Source organism: Dama dama, chromosome 25 (assembly GCF_033118175.1).
Source record: "Dama dama isolate Ldn47 chromosome 25, ASM3311817v1, whole genome shotgun sequence".
NCBI lineage: Eukaryota > Metazoa > Chordata > Mammalia > Artiodactyla > Cervidae > Dama > Dama dama.
The window spans coordinates 40180231-40207003 of NC_083705.1; the positions used below are offsets into that span (position 1 = coordinate 40180231).

Genomic DNA, 26773 nt, shown 5'->3' on the forward strand with positions numbered 1-26773 from the left:
GGGAAGAGTATGATTTGGGCATGCATGGTAGAATAGCATAAAGAGGGGTGCTTAACCTCAAAAACTTCTGAAGAGTTCCATTACTAGTTTAGGAGACAAATATAATACAACTCCCTTTGTACCAGTCATTTCCTTTGCAGATAGTTCTTTGCTTTGGGTATGACATCTATTAAACTGAGTACTCTCAGTCTTCAAGATTAATATTTTTTCTTGGCACCAGAAAGATAATTTTTTGATCTCAGCAATGTTGATCGTAGTTTTTCTTGATCCTTTTTACTCTGAGAGTTTTTTTTTTAATGTCGATATAAAAAATTATTTATTTTGTCCTTTTTAAAAATGAGTTTTAAAATAGCAGACTGACTTGGGACATTTGGTATTGCTATAAAGTACCCTTTTGCTCTATGAATAACTTTAATTTTTAGAATTTCTAGTTGTTAATATTTTCTTTTTCAAATTTCCTATTGAAATTAATGATCAATCTTAAAGTAAAATTATTTCAGCAATTGCAGTTCTATCACGATCCTAGGAAGCTAATAACAGGAATAATTAAAAATGGTTACAAATAGCATTTGTGTCTATATTTAAAAAGCAATTGACCAAGCAGATGTTGTTACAGATTTTTGTCTTTGATATGATAAATTTCCATTAATTTTGAAAATCTGGGTTTAAGGGATGTGCTTTCAAATTTTGCATAGTTGAGCTGCAATTTGTGAAAGTTCAAGCAGCTGTACTGACAAACGTTTGACAAATTTGTAGCTGAGGCTGTTTTAAGCAAAGTTCTAGAACTTTATGTTCTGTGTTTTATGTTCAGGCCATGTATTTGAATTTCTTCTCTTTTTGTGGGTCTGGAAGTTTGTGTATATGTATGTATGTGTGTATTCTTTCTCTCTGATGTATGTATGTGTGTATTCTTTCTCTCTGATGTATATGTATATTTGTATTATATACATATATATATATTTTACATTGTGTGTCCAACCTAAGTTGGAGGTAAAGATGCATATTCTTCATTTTTTTAATAAAAATATTCAATTTAAACTCTCATTTAATTAAAAATATTTTTCTCTTTGCGTAGGTTGAAGAAATTGTCGATATTGGATCATTTGCCCCAGAAGACATTCATATTCCTAAGATTTATGTACATCGCCTTATAAAGGGAGAAAAATATGAGAAAAGAATTGAGGTAATTGACTTACCTTGTTTGTCAGTATTTATGGATCTGACTGTCAAAGGGATGTGTCCCTGGAGCTATTCCAGATGATAAGGAATTAAAGCTGAACAGGAAGTCTTGCTTTGAATCTTAATAGAAGCTTCTCATGTGTCCATCTTGAGGGGATGTCTGTGTGTCTAGCTGAGCAGTGTCTTGTGTTTACGACATGTATATCTCTAAGTTACATGATTCTCTAGACTTTGTCTTACAGGCTTTTGTAACTGTTCTGATTTATAATGCAGAGTTTCGGATGGCTGTCCTGCAGGATGGAGAACAATAAGCAGGTCTTTGGTTGCCTTACCCCTGCTGGACTCTTAGTGTTTGAGTGTTCAGAGCTAGCTATCTTGATGTCTTTGCATGTTTTCCCACAAGTGTTGGGCTCTGGGCAGGTGGTGGATAGATATGAGATCATGGTAAGGAGAGGCTATGAGGAGCATTGGAGGTATATACTAAGGCTACTGAGAGCATGAAGATCAGCTGGATCAGAGTCGATATTAAGATTCAGAAATGTGTAGGGATCAGCAACAGAATAGACAAGCAGTAAGAGACCAGAGATTCAGAGATGCCCTCTACCTGTTGACATCAAACAGGAAGACACTGCAATCTAAAACTAATGTCAGGGGCCAGGGATCAAAAAGAGGACATTTGCAAACAGGGACCAGAGTCTGTGTCAAGGAGATCTAGTGATGGAAATAGTTTTCTGGCTGGTTTCTGGATATTTCTAAGATTTCTGTGATGCACTTATAGCAAAACCAGTCTCGACTGTGCAGGTGGAAATAGGCGACTGGCAGCAGCAATACTTGGTAAACACATTCTGACAGCCCCACAAAAAAACAGTTGAAAGGTCTGTTTGTTTTCTTTGTTCCAGCTGCATCCCTGAGCACCTGAGGAGAATTCAGTTGTAGGACTCTTAAGGGTAACAGTAGTAGCACTCAGTGTGACAGTGACGGAGGAATTACTCGCTTCAGAGAGAGAACAAGTGTATCTTCCTCTTCAAACAAACCTGACCTCTCAGTTACTTCCTAAAGAATTATTTCTGTCATCAGGTGTCATCCAAAACTCTTCTTTTGTTAAAAAAAACCGTCTATATTATATTGCAGATTTGCTTCCTGTTAGTAATGGGGGAGAGTTAAAATTTTTTCCAATACAGTTTCATATTTCAGCAGTAATAACATAAAAGGCATACCTCAACCATGAATAATTTACTTCTGTTTATTTTAAAGCGTTTATCAATCCGGAAAGAGGAAGATATAAAAACCACATCTGGTAAACCTGGAGATAATGTCAGGGAACGTATCATCAAGCGGGCAGCTCTTGAATTTGAGGATGGCATGTATGGTATCCTTTATTCCTTCTGCAGCTGAGCAAAGACCTAGCCCTTTTTACATATTCATCAGGTTACTAGACTTCCTGCATAGGGATTCTTTTCTAGTCCATTGTAACTTCTAAAGCAGTTGATCAGTTTTTACAAAATGTGGCATGTAACCTAAAGATATAAAGATAAATGAAATTGAAATTATAATTCTTTTACCTTCTTGAAGCAAAATAGTGACTGAAAATTTGCTTAGCTATTCTCTGATATACAGTGAATTTCAGTTCAATTTGGCATTTGGCTAAAGTTAATTGGGAAAAGAGATTACCCAAGATGAAGGTTTAAATTCTCAGAAGTACTAGTTGTAACCAATGCTATTTGCTTTCTCTGTGTTCTGACATTTACGTACTCATTTGAAACATAAGATCCAGTTTCTTAACAGCCTCTTGTTTCCCATGACAAAGATCCCTGTGAGTGTACCCTTTTATGTCCGATGTTTTATATTCAATGAATGATTCAAATTCTGCTTTAGATACTTTGTTAAGAAAGGGGTAGATAAAGTGTTTGGATTTTGAATATGTTTAAATGTCAGTGAGTCTGTTTGCCAGTTTGCTAATTTTCGAGAGGTTAACCATTGAACTATATAATACAAATAATATTATATATACATTCAAATAATGTATGATAAGGTAAATATTTGTTGAATGGTGAATACAGTAAAGCCATACTTAAAGTCCCGGGACAGGAGGTAGAAACATGACATGTGTGTCCACTCTCTGAACTTCCTCTAGTCCACAAAAACCTTCTTTCAGACTGATAGTGACTGGGGAAACTCCCTTTTTTTTTTTTTAACTTTCTTCTTACCTCCATCACTTCATTTTTTTTTTTTTTTTACCTTTCAGTTTATGCATTGGTTTATGGTGGGAATTCACACAGGGAAGAGAATATTATAGTGCCTCCTTTTTCAGCTCCCATATCAGCAAGATACAGAGTCAACCAAATTGGCTGAGCAGATGAAAGCTTGTCTGTGGGTTTTCTTTTTACCTCCAGTCAACTGGTTTACCATTGGCATTTTAACACTGACTATATGATAATTCTGATTTTAGATGTATTAGCTTCTCTTCTAAATATCTGTTATTCACTGTCATTGTATTGCCTATGAAAAATATTTGCAAGTCAGTTCATATAATGGTCTTTCCACAGCACCTAGTGTTTTTCAACTCAAATTGCATGGACTTTTTTCTCCCTGGTATTTGACTCACTAAATAATATTAAAGAACTGAAAATTGCAGCATATGATAAGAGAGTTGAAGTATAAAACTTGTAATTTGGATTGCCCTTTCTTGAAAATAACCTGCTTATAATGGAATCAGTACCTCAATGTGTTACGTGTATCACTGTGAGAAACACAATTAACTCTACGCTAGATGGTTTGGTAGGAGGTAATCCAAGTAGCTATCATCGTAGTTTCATAGACTCACTATGTTCACTGGAGGTGACCTGGCACATTGGGTTGTTTTGCTGGCCTTTGTAGTTTACAATATGGTACCATGTACAAACTTTATCTTTTCTGGCCTTGATTCTTAAAGCACTCCCTGTTATTAGAATCTCATCAGAGTGCTGTTATTCTTTAATTCTGTAAGAGTCTATGGTGTGCAGTAGTGGACAGCATGGACAGCAGTTCCAGACAGTGTCAGTTGTTCTTTTTCTTTTGGGCCGTTCTGCATAGCTTGTGGGATCTTAGTTCCCCGACCAGGAATCAAGCCCAGGCCCACAGCAGTGAAAATGCCAAGTCCTAACCACTGGATGCCAGAGAATTCCCACAATCAGTATTTCTGATCTGGTCAGCTGCTTTGATCTTGAGAGGCAAGATCAAATTCACACCACAGCATACAAGTCAGGACTTTGATCATCTGAAGACGGTTTAATAGCCTCAGTTAGCTCTTTAAAAAAAAATTGATTGAAGTTTAGTTGACTTGCAGTGTTGTATTTAATTTCTACTGTATAGCAGAGTGACTCAGTTATGCATACATAGATTCTTTTGCAGATTATTTTCCGTTATGGTTTGTCATAGGATGTTGAATACAGTTCCCTGTGCTGTACAGTAGGGCCTTGCTTTTTATCCATTCTGTGTATAATAGTTGGCATCTGCTAATCCCAGTCAGGTAGCACTTTGATGCTGTAGCATAGCTTCTTTTTAATAGATGGTCTCAGATGTATTCACTGAAACTTAAGCATCCCCACCATCCTCTTTATGTCTTAGAGAAGTTTCAGTTACCAATGGATGTTACTACAGTGACCCAAAGGAATCCATACAATTTAGCTAGACATTTTGGTGTTGTCAGAAAACTTTGTTAAAATTCAAACACAGAAGCCCCTTATAGAATATTTTAATCATCTTTAGTCTCAGTTGGAGTTTCAAATAGTGAAAAATGCTTTTAAACAAAGCTCAGGCCGTGTTATATCAGTCAGCAGTCATAGTACATATATCATAATACATTAGTCCTAATACATAGTATATAAGTCATAATACAATCCAAAAGTTTGCTAAATGTATCTTACAATAAACATGACCTTTTGATTAGTTTTCTGAAGCCACTACTTTGATATCTGCATGGTGAAAGCTGTGATTATTTGAGAGATTTTGTTTTTGAAAAAATTACAAAATAGTACCTAGAGAGTGGTGGGAGAATACATTCAGAAAAAGTGCCTTTAAACACTTCTGTGCAGGTTTATTCATGTAGAAGATTTATGACATAATCTCTCTACCTTCTGTATGTTGGACCTTAACATCTTTTATTCCAGCCAATTTGGGTATAGGAATACCACTTCTGGCCAGCAACTATATCAGCCCCAATATGACTGTCCATCTGCAGAGTGAAAACGGAGTCCTGGGTTTGGTAAGACAGAAATTAAAGCTTTATTTATCCAGTCTCAATGGAAAATGAGATATTTTATATAGTGCAGTTTTCTTAGGATTGTTAGCTTAGATTTCCCAATCTTATTTTTCTTTCTCTTTATCCTCATAATAAAATGTTAAACTTTTCCCATAAAGTGGTAGTATGAACATGTCCTGTCATATTTTATGGAGTAGATGGTAGTTTCCCGACTCCATGAGCTTTTCAATCGCTCCTCATTTATCACTGTATGAGCTTCCATCTCCCCTATTACACCCACTTCAGAGACCTCACACCAGCCTGTTCAGGTAAACTATTATTAACCTTTGTGTGATTGCACAAGATAATGAAGGTTATTAATTCTACATTAAATAAAAATCAGCAAGTCTCAGCATGAGAAACTGAAGAGTAATATTTCTATTGATCCTTTAGAACAGGACATTTTTTGACAGTTGGCTAATTCAAAAAGTTCTCATGTAATAATCATTTTGAGGCCATGTTGTTCAAAAGGGTAGAATTTTCCCTTTCTCAAGAATAACTTTTCAAATGGGCTCAATATTCTCATCGAATTTGACCATTCCCTTTATTTTAGTATTTATTTAACATAAAATTAAATACTTTAGCTCCCTGAATAACTTTTATTTACTTATTAATTATGGCAGAGATTACTTATAGTCTGACAATTTATAATATTCCTAATCTTTTATTGTTTCTTGGTAGATCTTAACTGTTAATGCAGTACAAATCATACATATGGAAAATGTATATCCAGCATTTAAAATATAAATTATGGTCATGAGCATGTAGTTGATTTTGATTGAGGCAATGATTGTGACCGTTTTTGAGAACACAAAAATGGTAATAGTCTGGATAAAAACAGATTCATACTGCAAAGACTTACATTTTTCAAGTTCCTTTGAGATTATCTAGAGTAACCAGATCCCTCATTTTGAAGACAAGGGAAATAAGTTGATATGCATAATTATGATAACTGTCTAAAGAAAATTTTACACAGGTCTAAAACATTAGTTACCATTTCAGTTTATTTAAAGAATACATTTTTTATCCCATTTTTTAAAAGTATGTTAAAGTTTCACAGCCACTATTTCCTCTTTTTTGGCTCTAACTTAGACCTTTTCTTTTCTCTTTTTCTATTTCCTCTCTTTTAGTTTAATATATGTTATGTTATGAAACTGCTCACCCTATTCAAGTTATTAGAGATGATTTATAAAAATACATAAAAAATAAAAACTTAGGGTTACCAGTCAGAGGGAAAGTAAGGGCATCAAAAAGATGAGACTTGCTTCTTCAGATCCTTCTAGCACAATAAAGTAGCCATTTAGTTTGTATTCATTGATACACTATAGCATAGACTGCATAGTAGATACTAAATAACTACTTTTTTATTGACCTGTATTTCCAATAGCTTAACATTTCTTTCAGACTTGGTAGTTTGAAGAAACTATTTTTCACTTACCGGATCACACTTATTAGCATAGAAAAGACTAATCAATGTGAGAAACCGAGCCATGAAAACATCAGGATTACTTTGAAAAGGTTCACCTCAAGTCTTTTCCATAATCATTTCCTGAGGTTTTAAATGAAGTTGTTTGCATTAAAGTTTTAGTGTGTGATTCAGTGAGAAACTTCTTTTCCTAACTGGATGTGTGCTTTATTTGACAGGGCCCATACCCATTAAAAAATGAAGTTGATGCAGATCTAATCAATGCAGGTAAAATAACTCATTACATGTGCGTCCAGCATTTTCCTTTGCTGTTAGTCTCATTCTCTGCCAAATGGTATTAGAGTAAGGAATTGGGCTTGATTCTTTGATGTTTCCTGGAGAATATGCACTGTGCTTTACATGGAGGAGGCGAAAGAAGCCTTCCCACTGCCATCTTGGTCTGCTTGCCCATCAGAGGTCTCCCCTATTTAGGGCAGAGTAAGATATAGGAGAAATTGCAGGAGGGGCTACATGAAATGGCAGGAGCTTTGGTGGGCCAATCAGGCGCCATCCTGACTGTGCACAGAGAATGCTCTCAGGTGGGGTAACGAGGAGAATTAAAGGAAAGGATAGTTTACAGGGTGTCAACAGGGTTAAGGCAAGCCAGAAAGAATGTGGAAGTACCACAGGGAGTTTTTATCACCCTTGGGCCTTAAGGGGCAGCTGTAGGAAAGGGCCACCAGACAGGAACCAGGGTCTTTGTGGGGGAACACAACCATCTTGCAGAAAGCTGGGTGAAGGTGAGAAAGGGAGTCTTCTATCTCACCTTGCTCCTTGCTCTGTCTCCTGCTCGTGCCTCCACTTGGCTGACCTCAGGCAGAAATATATCTGTCTTCTCATAATGAGAAGGTGGGAAGTAGATCCATGGTAGCAGCCAAAACCAAGATCTGGGGCTCTGGGGTTTTTGTCGTGGGTGATACATTCTGTCCTCTAATCCAGGGGTCCCTAACCACTAGGATCGAATACCTGATGATCTGAGGTGGAACTGATGTAATAATAATAGAAACAAAATGCACAATATATGTAATATGCTTGAATAATCCTGAAATCTTCCCTCTACCCTCTGGTCCATGGAGAAATCGTCTTCCATGAGACTAGTCTCTAGTGCTCAAAAGATTGGGGATTGCTGCTCTAATTGACATCAGAGTTAGGAGTTGTTTGTTGATTAGTTGCTAAGTTGTGTTCAACTCTTTTGTGACCCCATGGACTGTAGCCGGCCAGGCTCCTCTGTCCGTAGGAGTTCCCAGGCAAGAATGCTGGTTAATAGAGCATCCTTCAAAACTTCAAGGGTACTTAAGGATGTACTCTGCTACTCATTGCAACCTAGTGATATAGGTGATAAATACAAAGTTTCTTTGATTTGGGAACTCTAGCCTGTCTTCTCCTATGTTCTGGTATTCATATGCTTTGCCTTTTGTTGTTAGCCTTTTATTTGACTGGGACAGAGAGTCATACATTGCAGCAGCCTGGAGGAGGAGGAAAAACAGGTCAGACCTTTTGACCTCCATCACTGCCCATACTTGAGGCAATACTGCCAACATGTTGGAGCTAAAGATTTTCCTTAGAATGGAGCTTCCCATAAGAAGCTAATTTTTATATTCCAGCATGATTTTCTTTATCCTTCTTTTACTCCCATTCACTCTACCCCCACAAAAGTATAATTCTTACTTTGCGTTCAAAAATAGTATGTGTAAATTTCTGAAGAGAAGCAACAGGAACCGAATATAAAGGCCAGCTGCCAAGTAGAATTGATGTTTAATACTTAGGATTTTTGGAAGTAAAACAGCTTCTGGTTGAATAGTTGAATTAGTTAACACGACTTAACTCTGAAAGGCGCAATGTGATAAAGCAATGACATTTAACCAAGGCTGTGATTTAATTGTACTGTACCCTTTAGCAATAACTCATTGATCTGTGAAAATATTTGCTGCTTAGTTTAATTAATTTATGATGTTAGTGAGTTATTTGCAAAATGAATAACTCCATTTTCCAAATTTCAGGCTTGAGCTCATAAAACCCACTTTCTTTGGAAAGTAGTTAATCTTTTCAATGACATCATTGGAGAGTAGACATTTCTGATTCCATTGAGCTTAAAAGTAGCTCAATCCTAATGAAGCCACCAGTTTTAGATTTCAACTTCTGAAATACCATATATAATCTTAAAGTACTTTGTAAAACCAGAATTCATTGCTTTTGGGAAACCAGGCCTCAAATCAGTTTAATAGTATTCTTTCATCAAAGTCCTTTTTGGGATTTATGGTGCTTTTGCCTTTGGAGCTAAGTTAGAGGGGAAATACTTTGATCTCCAGAACCCAGAATATAAATTGATGATTTCCTCAACTCCCCAAGTTTGGACATAACCAGGAAAATTAGCCCATTGTTTGTGTTCATTTGAAAGGATTTTCATAGAAATCCGTTAGAACAAAGACAGAGAGTTATGTTTCTGGGCATAAAAAGTGTATTAAAATAATAATTAGAACTATTTCTAAGGATACTTTTTTCTAAATAATTTTATATGATTATGTAACAATGAATGACCACTTGTATAGAATCACATAGTTTACAGCATATTTTTTCACATACATAATCAATATATCATTTGAGCCTCAAGTGAAAACTTTTTATACACGTTGGGAAACTGAAGCCCAGAAAAGTGAAGTGGTGTGCTCAAGATCAGGTTGCTAGGGACAGATTCACATGTAGTCTCCTGCTCTTGGCCCCAGGCCTTTTCCTCTGCACATTGAGCTACATCCACTGATAACTTGAAAATTTACAAAGGTGCAGAAGGCAGCATTTAGAACATTTCCGAGGCCTCAGGAAGATTTGCAGTATCCTAGTGCAATTGTGAAATTTCTAATAAATCTCATGTTAGCTTTCATATTAATGTGCATTTTGCATTCTTTCTTATTTCTTAATATTTTTCTTATTTTAATATCAAAATGTTTTTAATGACTTCTTCTTGTTCATTGTTCAGTCACTAAGTCATGTCTGACTGTGCGAATCCAGGGACTGCAGCATGCCAGGCTTCCCTACCTTTTGATTAAAAAACTACTTACAAAGACTTAGCAACTAAACAATAACAACGACTTAGAAAGAACCGTGTTAATCTCATGGCTTTTGAATATCCTTGTTTCCTGCCATGTGCCTCTAGAGCAGTGGCTTTCAATGGGAAAGAGGGGTGATTACACCTTTCTGGGGACATTTGATAATGTTTGGAGTGCCAGTGTTAACTGGCATTTTAGTATGCAGAGGCCAGGGATGCTGTTAACTATCCTGCAATAATCAGAGCAGTTTCCAGCCCCCAACATCAGTAGTATCTGCTCTAGAGGTCTGTGTGCCACATCTGAAGAATTACAGGCCTGCAGTCTAAAGTACAAATAGTACTGCATTCAGGATCTCCCTAATGATTGTGATTGACCTTTCCAGATTTATCTTTTGCTATAGCTGAGTCCACCCATACTGAACTGCTCGATCTCTTCTGTTTCCTTCCTCCATGACTTAGCTCTTTCAGTGCCCTTCCTTTTTTGTTTTGTTCCATCCCTTCCTTTTTCATCCCCATCTCTTTATCAGTAATGCCTAGCCTTCAAGTCCTAGTTCATTTGTCCTCTCCAAATCCTCTTGCGGCTCAGAAGTGCTTCTCCTTCGAACCCACAACACATTTAGCATCTCATAAGCATACCACATTTTGCCGTGTTATTATTTGTGTATATTCATCTCCCTTGCTGGGTACTGTGTTCCTTTTGTTTAGGGCGTGCATGCTTGCTTGGTTGCTATAGTCATGTCCGACTCTTTGTGACACTATAGACTGTAGCCCTCAAGGCTCCTCTGTCCATGGGATTCTCCAGGCAAGCGTACTGACGTGGGTTTCTGTGTCCTCCTTCAGGGGATCTTCCCTATCCAGGGATTGAACCTGTATCTCCTGCATTGCAAGCAGATTCTTTAGCCACCTGGGAAGCCCTTGCATAGGGCAGTGATTCTCAAAGTGTGGTTTTCAGAGCTACAGCATTGGCATCCCCATCACTGGGGACTTCTTAGAGATGAAAGTTCTCAAACTCTGGGAGTTGTGCTCAATTTTATAAGCCCACCATGTGATTCTGATGAGTGTTTGAGAACCATTTGTCTAGGGCATCTGCATTTTGTTTTAAGGCACAGAGTAAACATTTACTTGTTATTGAGTGAATGACATATTATGTCATGAGCCAAATGACTCAATAACCATGAAATTGGTTAATTCTGTTGCCTGAATATCATGAGAGGATGTAGACATATAGAGGGGAAAGTTGAAAGAGACAAATAATTAGGAAAAGCCAAATACGAAAGCCTTTTTTCTTTAAGATATTGATTGTATTATTGATTATAATTATTTAACCAAATTAGGACACTGTATTTTAAAAGCATTAATATCAACTTTAGGATATCCTATTTTTATTTAGATTTTGGGATGTTAAAAATGATGAAAATTAGCTTTTTTTTCAAAGAATATGTTTGTAAGATACCAGAATATATTACAGGGGGCCTGACAATAACTTTCATAAGAATTATTTTCTGGGCTCTTTAAAAAATACTATCCTTGATAAATCACATGGGGAGATCGGAAGCTCTGTGTGCATTGATCTCAGAGTTTCCTTTACAGTAAGTGGTAAATAATGCCTTCTATATACTGCCAGCCAGTAGAGATAGCCCTTTGGAAGGCATTTTGATTTATCACATAGAGAACAAAGAATTGAGACTTTTGTTTGTTTGTTTTGCTTTTTCAGCCTACAAGATCTTCTTTGCCTCTCCATCTCACAGGACTGGAGAGGAACTGTATTTTCTGGATGTGAAAGTGGTGTTAGTTGTGTAAGGCTTAGTTGTATTCTGCTTGTCCTGAAACCTGGAGTTCACACGCTGGTATATAACCGTATCATAAAAGCTAATTGCTTGCCCCTGTAGCATTTATCCCTAGAGGGTTGATGGCATTGTCTTTTTCACAAGTAGGTTTGGAGTGAGGAATAACAGTGAAAATAATATTAAAAATTAATGTTCACAGAGTGCTTTCTCTGTGCCAGGTCCTAGAGTAAGGGCTTTACATGCATGATTTCATTTAATCCTTCAAATCTTATGTGCTGTTTACAAGCCAGCCCTTATTAATCACACCAGACAGTATTTTCCCAAGCTTTTCAGCTTTATGTTCCTTTAAAAGAGGTGAAAATGTTTCCTTTGTTTAGAATCAAACTTTTGGGGGTCAATAAATAATTCATCATGATATAGATAGTCATGCTTTATGTGAGCTTTATGTGAGCTCAGGTGGAGGGTGATATTGGTGAAGTTAGCTCTTGGACATGACTTGAGAAGTTGAGGGGACAGCTGTTGCACATCTGAGCACGGTCAGATTACTCTGGTCCTGTTATGTCCAAGAGCTTTGCTCTCTTCCAGTCTTGGAATCACTTTTCTTCCCCTTCTTCTTGTCTGCCCTATTACACTGGGGCGGTGGCATGCAGTGTCCTCAGACAGTTGCCTTAAGCTTTGGCAGAGTGGCATGTGAACACTTTTCTGTTGAGACCAGAAGCATCTCCTGGGTAACTCAAACTCCTGAATAGACAGGTCACAAGAACTAAGCAGCTCAGGTTTGAGTTAGGTTATATTATTGCTTGTGTAGGGATTGGATGACCTTGAAGAACTTTTCTAGTTCTGAGTTTTTATTATGGGATGTAAGTGTTGGGAGAGGTCCTTCTAAGAGGACCTTTTCTGGTTATTAATAGAAATTTACCAAAGCAAGGGCAAAAAGATTAAGCAGAGAGAGAGAGAGAGAGGTTGAAAGAAGAGATTCAGGCCCAGTGACGTTAAGGAATTAGGTGGAACCTTCTTTCTAGATTATTCGTTGATTTTTAAGAAATATTTGAGAAGCATCTCCTGTGTCATTCCCTTCAAGCTGTATTTCTTCATGTTTATTCTACAATGTTTCAGTCCAGTGACTTACAAGTAGCATTGGGTTCTGACGGGTGCATCCCAGGAGCCCCTTTCTTCTTTACTCCTATTAGAGTTTAATAGAGGCTTGTGAAGGGACTGGGTCTGATGGGAGACAGAGATGGTTATGTAATAATAGGCAATAGAGAAGTGCATTGTCTGTAGAGAATTTCAAAACAATAATAAAATGAAAAGTTGGTCTGCTTTTCACTATCCCCACGCAAGGGCAAATCTGAACAATGTTAGTGACAAAACACTTATCTTCGTAGGTTGAGAGTCCCCATTGTGTCCCCCCATACCCCTGTTGTTGCTGCGTTTTGGTTAAGGGACACTTAGTTCTGTATGAAATAGAAAAGGTGTAGACCTCTGTCTCCACCATGGTTTCCGCTCTTAGAAATCTAATAGCATTTTCTTTCTTTTGTTTTCCCTCTCTTTGTATGTGTGTGTGTGTGTGTGTGTGTGTGTAGGCAAGGAAACAGTTACTGTTCTTCCAGGAGCCTCTTATTTCTCCAGCGATGAATCATTTGCGATGATTAGAGGGTATGTAATAACGGAGCCCCTCATGTTTCCCACGGTGTGGAATGAGCTGAGTCATCCCTGAGTCTGTTAGCAAGACTCTGAAACATAACCACCTCTCCCAGCCGGAAAATGATCATGGACTTGCTTGGCTGCACCAAGATGTGAAATTATTCACATTGAATGTTGGCAATTGGAACATGCAGCCCACAATTATTAAAAGAACCTTCAAAGTGGAATATATGTCTGTGTGCCAACTAAACTGAAGTAAACATTTTTGAGGCTCTTTCTGAGGATCCTAACATTTTCTACAAACTTGTGTTTTCATTTTCTAGCTAGTGTTTCCTTCAAACCGAGCCACATTCTCCCTCACCAATGGAAACAAACTCACTGTATACACCTGTTTTTAATTTGTTTTTGGAGACAATATAGGCTATAATTTTTTACAAGAACTCTTAATAGTTATTTTTCTATATCAGCTTGAAGTCATTCTATTTGGACATCAAGTGTTGGGTGGAGGAGAGCAAATATATTTGGGGGCAGGGGGAGTAGGATTATTTAATGGCTGGCAATTTCAAGCAAAAGGGACATAAAACATGGAAGTTTGCTTTATATTTCTTCTTTGTCTTTCTCAGGGGACATGTCAATCTAACAATGCTAGGAGCCATGCAGGTTTCCAAATATGGTGACCTGGCTAACTGGATGATACCTGTAAGTAGGCATGTTTTCTTCTGAATTATGCCTGGGTTAGAATAATTGTTTTTGAAGTATTAATATTAAGAGAAATCTTGTCAGATTGCTATGAGTGCAAATATAATTGTTACAAAAATAAATATTGTAATATGTATTTCTTATTTCAAATTTTAATAAAAATCAAATTTCTAATTCTCCTGAAAAATATTTAGCTTTGCCAGTTTACTATGTAATTGGAACTAAAAATAGATAAGATCAGAGTCAAAGCATTATTTTCCCTAGAAAAACAGAGAACTTCCTCAGAAGGTAAAAAATATGGGTTAATTATACTCTGATAAAAGTAAGAAATACAAATATTTATTATAACTAAGCTTTATAACTAGAAAGAGTAATATGTTCATTAATTTTATGTTACTTGTATTATTTTCTTATTCACAGTGGTTAAAATGCTCTCTTGATTAGTCATGTGACCCCATGAGTAATCAATCACATTGTCTTCTTTTACCGAATACAAAACCTGTGATATTTAAACATGTCTGTGAAATGCAAACATTTTTCATTTACTAACGATCTAAATCAAGGAAGAAACCTCTTTTTTTTTCGTTTATTTTTATTAGTTGGAGGCTAATTATTTTACAATATTGTAGTGGTTTTTGTCATACATTGACATGAATCAGCCATGAATTTACATGTGCTCCCCACCCTGAACCACTTTGGAAAAAAGACTATAATCAGTTGATTTATGAGTGTAGTTCTTTACATTCCAGAGTGTGGTTCTTTATATGTGTGGGCAAACAATGAGTGTTCATGATTATGAGCTCATTTTTTTCAGGTTACTCTTTTAATGTGTATCTTTAAAGATTTCTTGTATGTTTCTCTGAAGCTTGAGCTAAAAAATATTTTAACTGAGGTTGGTGTTCTATAATGAAAGGTTTTTTGTTTTTTTAAATTTCTTAGTTTTTCCTGCTCATTTTTTGAGGAGGGTGAATTAATGTAGTTGATGACAATGGTAGAGATTGTATTAGTTTAGCTTTTTTGAACTATGATCTCTTGAAACATTATTTTAAAATTTCAGTTATTATTACAGTTCTGGCTCTCAAACTTGGTTGCATATTGGAAGCACCTGGGAATTTTTAAAAATGATGATGCCTCTGGCCCATCATTAGTTTCCAATTTAATCTGGGATATAACCTGGGAACTGGTCATTTTAAAAGCAGTCCTGTATGGTGGTGATGATATGTAACCACATTTGAAAACCAAGTTTGAGTGTATTAAAGAATGATCATCAATCATATTTAAAATGTAAAGGGAAAATATCATTGACCCATTAATAGTAAGAACCCTTAGCAAATTATGGATTATATTGTTATTCTAAATTAGCCATAGTTATAAGAGCTGGCAACTTTTGGCGGCTTCAAAGAAATCAGGGGGTCTCCTGAGCATTATACAGTAAGTCAGATTGATACTTTATAGGAATGTTTATTTGTGTAGAAAGAGTGTATTTCTCTTTTCAAATTTTAGAAAAAGGCTAATAGAGGGTAGTAGAAGGAGCATAAAATAGCAAGCCCTGAGTTTCAGCTCCGACTCTAAGGTTATAATACATATCATAGAGCTTGACACAGTATATGCTAGATAAATGGGTTGTTATTATTTGATAAGTTAAGAAGGAGAAGTTGGAGGTGCCTGGCAGAGGGCGGAAGAGGATTGATTATTATGAGCAGAAGCAAGAGAGTTCAAAGTAGAGTCTATTTCTCTGACTGTTAGTGAGTTTTAAAATCACAGAAACATGTCCAACACATTTTTGCTTTCAGGGAACTTGGGCATCTTTAACAAGCTACTATACAATTTGTTTTTATTATGATTTAGCACACAGTGAGGCTGGAAGCTGTCATGGTGCGAGTATGCATTATGTAGTTGTCATTTGTAGGAAAGATTTTCCAACGTGTATCATGGTTTTACATATCCTATGAAGAGTCCTGTGAATGATGAAAACATCAGTGTTTATTACTTTGTAATCTTCCTAATACAGTTTGGAGCTCATGAGTTTGCAAAGGACTGGATCTAGTGGAGCAGCGATAGAGAACTCTGGAGTTCTGAAGGGGCGTGGAGAAAAATTAAGCTTAAAAAGTGTACTTCTGTCTGGTTCCACTCTTTTGGTCATGGAAGTTAATAGTGTCTTTTCTGAATGAGCATTTCTTTTGTTCTTTTAGAATTTTATTTATGGCTGTGCTGGGTCTTGATTGCTGTGCAGGCTTTTCTGTAGCTGTGGTGAGCGCTACTCTCTAGTTGCAGTGGATGGGTTTTTCATCGCGGTGACTTTTCTGGTTGGAGAGAATGGTCTCTAGGCACGCAGGCTTCAGTAGCTGCAGCTCTCAGGCTCTAGAGCTCTTGCCCACTAGTTGTGGTACATGGGCTCAGTTGATCCACAGCTGGTTAGGTCTTGCCAGATCAGGGATTGAATCCCTGTCTCCTGCATCGGCAGGCAGATTCTTTACCTGTGAGCCACCAGGGAAGCCCTCTTTTGTTCTTTTAGTAACTGATAATCACTTCTGGGATTCTTTGTATGTGATACATGGTATATATTTTGATTCCTTTGGATTCAAGATAGCTTAAGAGTCAAGACCATGAGCTTTAATTTGGGAGAGATCTGATTTGAATTTCAGCTCTACTCCTTAAAAATTCACAATCTGGAGTACATGTTTTTGTTAGGATTAAATGAAAAGAAAATGAAAAGTGAAGACTCAAAGCACTCCCTAAATAGTGGCTTTTATTTTTAACTTCTTCAGTGTACTGTTGCTTAACATTGAGAGGGAATATTTGCCTCAGAAAACACTGGCGTAAGCAAGACTGTATTTTACAATAACTGTAAAACCTGTGTATCCAAATTCATATTCAAGTACCAGATCCGAGGACACATTTCTTGTTTTTATTGGTTATGTCCTCCTTATTTAGTTTCAGTGAGCTATCTATTTCTGTTTGCCCTAAAGATTTATGTTGATTTATAAAATTTAGATATATTTTTATTGCACAACCTGGCAGTCAAGGCGCTGAAGGGTTCAGCTTTATTATATCATTTTTCATTTACTTTTATCGTTTTACTGAGTTTAATAATCTTTCAATGGTTGTAAAGTCTTGAGTTTCTCTGCATCGTAGCATCTCCATCAATCATTACAATGTCAGATTATAATAAACTTTAAGCTTTTAAGGCAAGCAGATGGTGTGGATGCTATTTGTCTTATCCTCTAATAGCTTCTTAGTATGCAGCATGGGTCCTGTTTTCACAGATTTTTTAAAATTCTGCCCTGAACATACAAAGAGAGAAAATGTGACAGAACAGTGATTGGCTCTTTCTAGTTCTCTGATGATGGTAACCCCTGGCAAGCTGCAGAAATATTAGAAGATGTGCAGTCCATTGACTCTCCATCAAGAGCTGCTCTGGCTTTTCTAATGCTTATTTCTGGGAAACAGTTGCCATAGATGATAAACTTGTGAGGGGAAGTAGATGTGTATGACCTACTATGGGAGCTGGTTATTAAAAGCCTGCAATAGCTGCCCTCTGGACAAATTGCTGTATCTGAGCTGAATATAACAGCCAAGGGCCTGCTCCTTCTACACGGGGAGAACAGACATGAGGGATTCTTGGGAAAAACACAAATAGGATGGTTAGGTGTTTGTTTTTCCCTCATACTTTTCATTTCTTTGTGCATTTTAGAAGGTTAAGCACAAATCGACGTCATATTCATGTATGCTGTATGTATGAGTGCATAACATTGACTTGGTCTCCTAGATATGACGCCTGTTTTCAATAAGTTAATTCTCTAGTTTTCCTACCACAGATGAGGGGAAGGGGTTGTGTTCAACATTTAGTCTCGTGGTTTAGATGCATGAAGTGTAGCCCATGTATTAAACTGTAGGTACAGATACAGAAATCTGAAGATTACTGTATGGATAGATACAGACATACAGATCTAGATGGTTGTTATAAGATCCTGGTGTCTGGTCCATTTGTCCCAGTGCTCAGGCAGCTGCAAGCCATGGGCAAGGAAAAAGGGCAGGTGGGAGATACATGTGCTTCACAGTTACTCAGCAGTGCTTTTGCTCCATCAGTGTAATGTAACAGAGACTGTAGAGAACTTCGGGGTTAGATATGCCTGTTCTTAAGTACTGAAGTGAACGTGTTAATCGCTCAGTTGCTCAGTCGTGTCCAATTCTTTGCGACACGCCTACCCCGTGGACTGTAGGCTGGGCTTCCCAGCTGGCATTAGTGGCAAAGAACTCTCCTGCCAGTGCAGAAGGCATGAGATGCAGGTTTGATCCCTGGGTCGGGAAGATGCCCTGGAGGAAGGCATGGCAACTCACTCCAATATTTGCCTAGAGAATTCCATGGACAGAAGAGCCTGGCAGGTTACAGTCCATAGAGTCAAAAGGAGTCGGACACGACTGAAGTGACTTATGATGCACGCAGAGGCTGCAGCCCTCCAGGCTCCTCTGTCTATGGAATTGTCTAAGCAAGAGTACTGAAGTGGGTTGCCATTCCCTTCTCCAGGGGTTCTTTCTGACCCAGGGAGTGAACCTAGATCTCCCTTATTGCAGGCAGATTCTTTACCATCCGAGCCACCAGGGAAGCCTTGCTTAAGCACTGGTTCTGTCATTTATTGGTGGTATAACAAATTAGGTGAACCTTGATATATTCATTTGTAAAATGATAACATTTAACTCATGTGCTTGCTTTGGGGATTAAGTTAGCTCATTCATTCAACAAATATTTATTAGATGTGTATTAAGGGCCATACTCTAAATTTCTCTCTAAGCACTGTATCAGTAACATCCCACAAATTTTTATCTATTTTGTTTTATTATTATTCTCTTCAGGATCTTTTTAATCTCCCTTGTGATTTTTTTCCCATGACCTATTGGTTATTTAAAAGTATGTCATTTAATTTCAATATATTTGGTGATTTTCCACAAAACTTTGTGCTAATTTCTAGTTTAATTCTTGTGAAGTCAGAGTACATACTTTACATGGGTTCTATCCTTTTAAGTTTGAGGTGTATTTGCAGCATAGATTATAATCTATCTTTGTGCTCGTTCCATCTGTTTCCATTCTTGAAAAGAATGTGTATTCTGCTCTTATTGGCTAGAGTGTCCTATAACTGTCAATTAGGTAAAGTAGGGAGATGGTGTGGTTCATGTCTACTGTTCCTTTCTATCAGTTACTGAGAGAAGAGCATTGAAATCTTGAGTTATAATTGTACATTTGTATGTTTCTCCTTTCAGTTATATCACTTTTTACTTTATATATTTTAGAGCTCCATTGCAGTAGTACACATTTAAGATTATTATATTCTTTTAACAAATTGACCTTTTAAAAAGTTATATTTTTCTTCATCTCTGATAATATTTCTTATTCTGAAGCCTACTGTCTTAATATGACCACTCTGCATGGTATATCTTTTCCCATTCTTCTACCTATAACCTATCTTTACATTTAAGTGAGTTTTTGCACTTAACATATATAGTTAGATTTTGGTTTTTTATCCAGTCTTGGCTTATTTTCTTATATATATTTTAGTGGTTCTCTCAAGATTTGCAGTACAGGCCATCTTTTATTTATCAAGTTATATCACTTAATGTATAATGAAAGAACCATGCAGCTATAAACTTATATTCTATGTTATCTTCTTTGCTCTTTAGTCATATGTTTTATTCTGCATGTGTTATAAATCCATGGTGCATGCATGTGTGCTAAGTCACTTCAGTTTTGTCCAGCTTTTTGCAACTCTGTGGACTATAGCCTTCCTGGCTCCTCTGTCCATGGGGATTCTCAAGGCAAAAATACTGGAGTGGGTCGCCATGCCCTCCTCCAGGAGATCTTCCCAACCCGGGGATCGAACCTGTGTCTCTTATGTCCCCTGCATTGACAGGCAGATTCTTTATCACTAGTGCCACCTGGGAAGCCCCATAAATCCATGGTACTTCGTTATTATTTTGCTCTAAACAGTCAAGTCTCTTTTGAAGAGATTGAAAATGAGAAAAATACTGTTCATAATTTGTGTATGTAAATTATGTATTTTATCTATTTTCCCTGTATATTTGCTCTTTCCTTCACTTTTCCTTTATATCAATTCAGAATGCCATCTGACCATATTGTCTTTCTGCTTGAAGGACATCCTTTGATTTTTTTTTTTTTTAAATGCAAGTCTTACAGATGTTACTCAAGTTGATTCTTTCAGTATTTGCTTTTTTAAAAAATTTCTTTAAATTTTTATTTATTTACTTTAATTTATGGAAAATTTGCTTTTAAGCTCTTTGAGATTAGTTGACAGCAGCCTTTAGTTTAAGTCTAATTAGCCCCACTACTCATACTGTTTCTTTCTGAGGACACTACCTGATATCCATGGCATTTCCCCTCTGGCTAGTGGGAATATGAATTATTTTCAGACCTGTGTGAATTCTGGGCATTTTTCACCTAATACTTCTAGTGATTCTTCACCAGGCTTTGGATAATTTTTTCTTGTAATATATACACATCATTACTCTGGTAAACAACTTGAGTTTACCTTTTGCAAATCTTCTGAGCTCTCTGTCTGTATAGCAAGCTCCCCTCTGGTATTTTGAGATCTCAAGTCAAATTCTAGTTGATCTGAGATCTCAACCCAAATGAGGCAGCTGGACTTCTGGTTTCCCCTCCTTGCACTGCAGGCTGAAACTGTAGACAGTAGCCTGGGGCAGTTGTGGGCCCCTCTCATTGGCTTCCCTTTTCTCAGAGATCACAATCCTGTACTGCCTACTCTCTGATGTCTGAAAGATGGTTTTTCTATTTTTTTGTCTGTATTTATTTTTTTTTTAATTATTTATTTATTTGTATTTATTTGGCTGTTTTGGGTCTTACTTGGAAAACGTGGTATCTTTAGCTGCGGTATGTGGGCTTAGTTGCTCCGTGCCATGTAGAATCTCAGTTCCCTGACCAAGAATTTAACCTCTGTCCCCTGCAATGCAAGGTAGATTCTATTTTCTTTTTAATTAATTAGTTTAATTGGAGGATAATTACAATATTGTGCTGGTTTTTTCCATACATCAACATGAATCAGCTGTGGGTGTACATGTGTCCACCCCATCCTGAACCCCCCTTCCATCTCCCTCCCCTTCTGGATTGTCTTTGAGCACGGACTTTGAATGCCCTGCTTCATGCATTGAACTTGATTGGGTCATCTGTTGTACATATGGTAATGTACATGTTTCAATGCTGTTCTGTCAAATCATCCCACCCTTGCCTTCTCCCACTGAGTCCAAAAGTCTGTTCTTAACATCTGTGTGTCTTTTGCTGCCCAGCATGTAGATTGTCATTACTCTCTTTCTAAATTCCATATATATGCATTTATATACAGTATTTGTCTTTCTCTTTCTGACTTATTTCTCTCTGTATAACAGGCTCCAGTTTCATCCACTTTATTAGAACTGATTCAAATGCATTCCTTTTTATAGCTTAGTAATATTCCATTGTGTATATGTACCACAACTTCCTTACCCGCTCATCTGCTGATGGACATCTAGGTTGCTTCCATGTCCTAGCTATTGTAAATACTGCTGCAGTGAACATTGGGGTACATGTGTCTCTTTCAGTTCTGGTTTCCTTGGAATTGTATGCCCAGCAGTGGGATTGCTGGGTCATACGGCAGTTCTGTTTCTAGTTTTTTAAGGAATCTTCACACTGTTCTCCATAGTGGCTGTACCAGTTTGCATTCCCACCAACAGTGTAAGCAGAGAAGGCACTGGCGACCCACTCCAGTATTCTTGTCTGGAAAATCCCATGGATGGAGGAGCCTGGTGGGCTGCCGTCTACGGGGTCGCACAGAGTTGGACACGACTGATGCTACTTAGCAGCAGCAGCAGCAACAGTGTAAGCGGGTTCCCTTTCTCCACACCCTCTCCAGCATTTATTCTTTGTAGACTTTTTGATGATGGCCATTCTGACTGGCATGAAATGATACCTCACTGTGGTTTTGATTTACATTTCTCTAATAATGACTGATGTTGAGCATCTTTTCTTGTTTTATTACCATATGTATATCTTCTTTGGAGAAATGTGTGTTTAGGTCTCTTGCCCACTTTTTGATTAGGTTGTTCGTTTTTCTGGTGTTGAGCTGCATGAGCTGCTTTGTATATTTTGGAGATTAATTCATTGTCAGGTGTTTCGTTTGCTATTATTTTCTCCCAGCAAGGTGGGTTCTAAACCACTGGACCACCAGGGAAGTCCCTGTCTGATTTTCTAATTGTTTGAAACCATTAATAATATTTTTGAACTTTGGTCTTTATATAGTTCTTGGATGATTTTCCTAGTGTAAATCCCTAGTAATAGAACATCTTGGTCAATTTTTAGGTTTTTTGAAACTTACTGAATTCTTGTCAAAAAATTATCCCACTTTACACTCATACTGTTTTCACTCTATCACCAACTCTGGTATCAGTTTTTGTTTGTTTGTTTTTCCTGTTGTTCTAATCTGTTATTTTGCATTTCTTTAAAAACTGCATCCTTGACTATTTAAAGAGCAGGCAATATCTTATTTTTCTGGAGGGGCACTTAATCCTTTTTTTTGCTGTTGTTCTGGACGCCTTCCTTTTGGCTTTTAGCGTTTATTATATCTTATCAAATATTGTTTCCAGTACTGCTGCCTTTGATCATTTTAAAAAGCAGTATTGATGGTGACTGTTCTTCGTTGTGAATGTGTCTTAAGAGACCAGCTGTAACAAGCAAGCATGTGTGAACGTGTGTGTGTGTGTGTTTTGTTTCTGATATATTGAACAAGTCTTACGCTTGGGATGAAATCAAAGCACAGCAATTTTTATCTCCTGTGGTGCATTTAACTTTATTCAGTTGGGAAGCTTTCCCTCTGTGTCAGCTCATTCTCAGATAAATAAACTTGCAGTGGGTCACTTTAATTCCCAAACTCAGTAGTGAGTCTAGAATTAAAGGATCCAGTTCAAACTGGTGGCTCAGATGAGGAATCTGCCTGCTATGCAGGAGACCCAGGTTTGATCTCTGGATTGGGAAGATTTCCAGCATTCTTGCCTGGGAAATCCCATGGACAGAGGAGCCTGGCAAGCTATAGTCCATGGTGTTATAAAGAAGCAGACACAGCTGAGCAACTAAACACAGTGCAGACTAGTGAGCTTCGCTTCAGGATGCTTTCAAAAGTGAAGTATCTCCTTTCACCACTGCTTCCCAGCTGTGGGCAGAACAGGCTGCCTGCATTTGGGGAGGGTTGCTTGGTGTTCTTTTGTGTTTTCTCTTCACTCACTTTGTCCACCAACTCAGTTTGACACTGCAGGGTCAAAATTCAGGAGAATGGAAAGGTGAGGAAGAAGGTCGGGAAAGTTCTTATATGGCTGTTGACTGGCAATGCTGTGAACTGCCTCCATGCCCTCTGGTCCTTTCAGATGTTCAGAGCTGATCCCTTTCTCGTGTGGTTGGGCTGGGGTTTCGGGGACCCCCTTCTGGGCTCCTTCTGTAGTGTCTGTCCTGGTGAATGATGCCTGGATGCTTTGCCAGAAGCTCCTGGTTTTCCTATAGTCCACTTCACACATACACTCTCAGTGATAGGACCCTCTCTTCCTTCCATGGCGTCTTGTTGAGAAAATATTAAAGCATCTTCATGCTGGCCCTCTCCTACATGGCCCACATCTGGGAAGCACCCACACATTTCTTGTCCACCTTCAGGAATAGTGTAGCTACTTTGCCATCATGGTAGCTTCTACTTTCTCAGGTAGGAATCAGACTTGCCATTCCCTGTTTGCATCCTGGCTCTTCTCCAAAGGGTATGCTGCTCTCCTATTGTCATCTAGGCTCTAAGATGTCGATTTAGGGGTAGACGAACACTTGCCCCTCTTTTTGGTTGCTGGGATGGACCTTTCTTCAAGCCCTTTATAGAGAATTCTCTGCTGTGGCCTATACCCTGCTCCTTGGTCTTGCCAGTGGATCCAAAAATCATAGAACTTGTTTTTGACCATTTTCTCTGAAAATTCTGTTACTGAGCATCTGTCTCACATGCTGATATCTCATAGCTGTCACAGCTGAACATCAGTCAAATCGAGACAAAAAAAGCCCCACTCTAGCATTTGGTTTCTACCACTTTGGCTTGTGGCCCTGCTGTTTCCTTGCTGTCATTATTTCTCCCTTGTAAGCTCATGTTTAGCTAAGTCTCCATATATGCGGGAGTGTCCTCTGTCTATGGTTCCTGTATACCAGGGTGATCCCCCCAGTTTATTCTGTTCCTAGCTCCCCTGGAGAGAATAGAGGACCATGGAAGAACCTAGCCAAGCCCTTCTCATTCTACCAGGGAATAAAACGTACGTTGACCCCAAGGATAGAACTTCACTTCCTGTGCCAATTAGAGACACATTTAATATTCGTGAAATTTCTGAGACCAAAGAATGATTTCTTTTTGTACTGCAATTTAACAAGTGAGCATACATTAAAAAAAAAAAAAGACAACCTAGGATTAGTAAAATTTATGAATTTAGGCTATTATTAGGAACATAAGCTGTTTATTATTGTTCTTCACTTGAAAACTATATTTGGTTATCCAAAAATACTTTAATCTATGACTGTCTGGAAAACGTTATGTTGAAAACTAGTCTTTAGTTTTATTACTCACTTTCAATATTTTTCAGATTAAAAGTATTTATTGACTACCATATTGACATACGAATTTTATAAGGAAAATTTCTCTTACTTGGAGGATCCTATGGATATCAAAAGCTGTGTGTGTGTGCTCAGCCCACCAGACTCGTTTATCCATGGGATTTCCCAGATAAGAATACTGGAGTGGGTTGCCATTTCCTTCCTCCAGGGTGTTTTCCCAACTCGGGATTGAATCCATATCTCCTGTACTGGCAGGTGACCTCTTTACCACTGAGTTAGCAGGGAAGCCACAACTAAGTTAAAAATCTTCTATTTTTACTACAAGGGAGCTAAGTTAAAATCTGCTATTTTTACTAGAAGCACTTTGGTTCATGCTATTGGTCAGGTTCTTTATTTGTATGTTTATTGTCACTTAATCCTTGTAACTCTGTGAGTTAAATATAATAGTCCCTGTTGTTATTAGATGAAGAGACTCAGGCCAGGAGAGTTTTCAAGTTTACCTGTGTTGCAAGTTATGCAGTGGGGATTTAATCACAGTATTGTTTGCTTTTATGTACTTTGCATTCTGCCACAAGTTTCTTTGTTTCTTTTTTTGAATGTATTTTACTAATGCCTTTTGTTATGGAGACAGAACTACCTGCAAAGTAAATAAATATCTTTACAGCATTTCCATAAACTTGAGAAAGAAATCTGTTTCATTGTGTGGGGTAGCATGTGTGCGTACTAAGTTGTTTCAGTCATGTCTGACTGTGAACCTATGGACTGTAGCCTGGCAGGCTCCTCAGTCCATGGGATTCTCCAGGCAAGAATACTGAAATGGGTAGCCAATCCCTTCTCCAGGGAATCTTCCTGACCCAGGGATCGAACCTACATCTCTTATGTCTCCTGCATTGGCAGGTGAGTTCCTTACCACTGGTGCCACGTGGGAAGCTCATGTGTGGGGTACAGGCTATTACAATTGGAAGGATACATGCTGTATGTGTAATACTAGTTCAAGCTGCAGGCTTTGGAAGGTGCTGGACTGACCAGCACCTTCTTTGCATATTCTTTCTTCTGCATATTATCTTTTAAGTCCTCACTTGAATTCTAAAGTCTCCACTGCCTAATCACAGTAATTAACATCAATCTCATGTATGAAGTATTTTATCCATTATCTACCCATTTTGTTTTTTATAATCTACCAACTGAAGCATTCTTTGAAAGAGTTCTTATCCTCTACTAGGATTTTTATAATTTTAGCTTTTGATATTTCTTAAATGCGAAACATTGAGACATAATTATAGAAATATGGGGATCATTGCAAAGGGGAATCCTAAATAGAGGTTTAAAAAAAAAAAGGATTAAATGTAAGATCAGGAAGGAACAATAGCAGATTCATTAGCAAGTTAACTCACTCAACCTAGGTCCCCACCAGTGTTAATCTTTTAAGTAAGCAAAATAACATGAGGATATGAAATAGATTTTTCTTTTTGAAATATCTCAATTTTCAGTAATCTTAAAAGAGATTTTGTCTTTTGATTGCTATCTGAGTCTGTTTTTGCTCTGAAGGAAAGGAAATATTTTCCTCCTTTGTATGTTGCATATGATGTGTTTGTGAACAACTGCTTGGTTCTAAGAACTCCATTCACTGAGACTCAGATATATTCAAGTCAGACACTGAAAGAAGGTAAGCTAGACATCTGATTGGTTCCAAGCCATGATGCTACTTGGCCTCCTAGCAGCTCTGTATGAATTTGGTCATACTTTCCACCTCCTCGGTATTGGAAGGCAGAAGTCTATGCATGAAACGGGAGTTTGGACCTTTTTATTAAAATAATATCTGTCCTCTTTCTCCTTCTTTATAAAGAAAATAAGCAATGAGTGAGTTTGTTATTTTCAGTTATTATCCCTTTAGTTAAAGATGTTTTGGATGACTGCGGCAGCCCCCTCTCATTAAAGAGCCCACTTAAAAGAAGGGGAGGAAACATTAAAAATGATAGATGAGGTCTCCAGGAAACCCATTATTAGTAATTTCATAAATAGTGGTGCTTCTGATCTGACTTAGCGGGGAATG

At 37.6% G+C, this 26773-nt stretch overlaps 1 protein-coding gene across 1 annotated transcript in view; it reads left to right on the forward strand.

Annotated features, from left to right (window-relative positions):
- Positions 1–26773, forward strand: part of OXCT1 (3-oxoacid CoA-transferase 1) — a 159798-nt gene that overhangs the window by 78855 nt on the left and 54170 nt on the right. Inside the window, exons 8-13 of the mRNA XM_061129875.1 lie at positions 1076–1183; positions 2434–2548; positions 5328–5422; positions 7103–7151; positions 13337–13409; positions 14021–14096. Of these exons, the coding sequence (XP_060985858.1) occupies positions 1076–1183; positions 2434–2548; positions 5328–5422; positions 7103–7151; positions 13337–13409; positions 14021–14096 (516 nt within the window). The remainder of the gene's footprint in view (positions 1–1075; positions 1184–2433; positions 2549–5327; positions 5423–7102; positions 7152–13336; positions 13410–14020; positions 14097–26773) is intronic.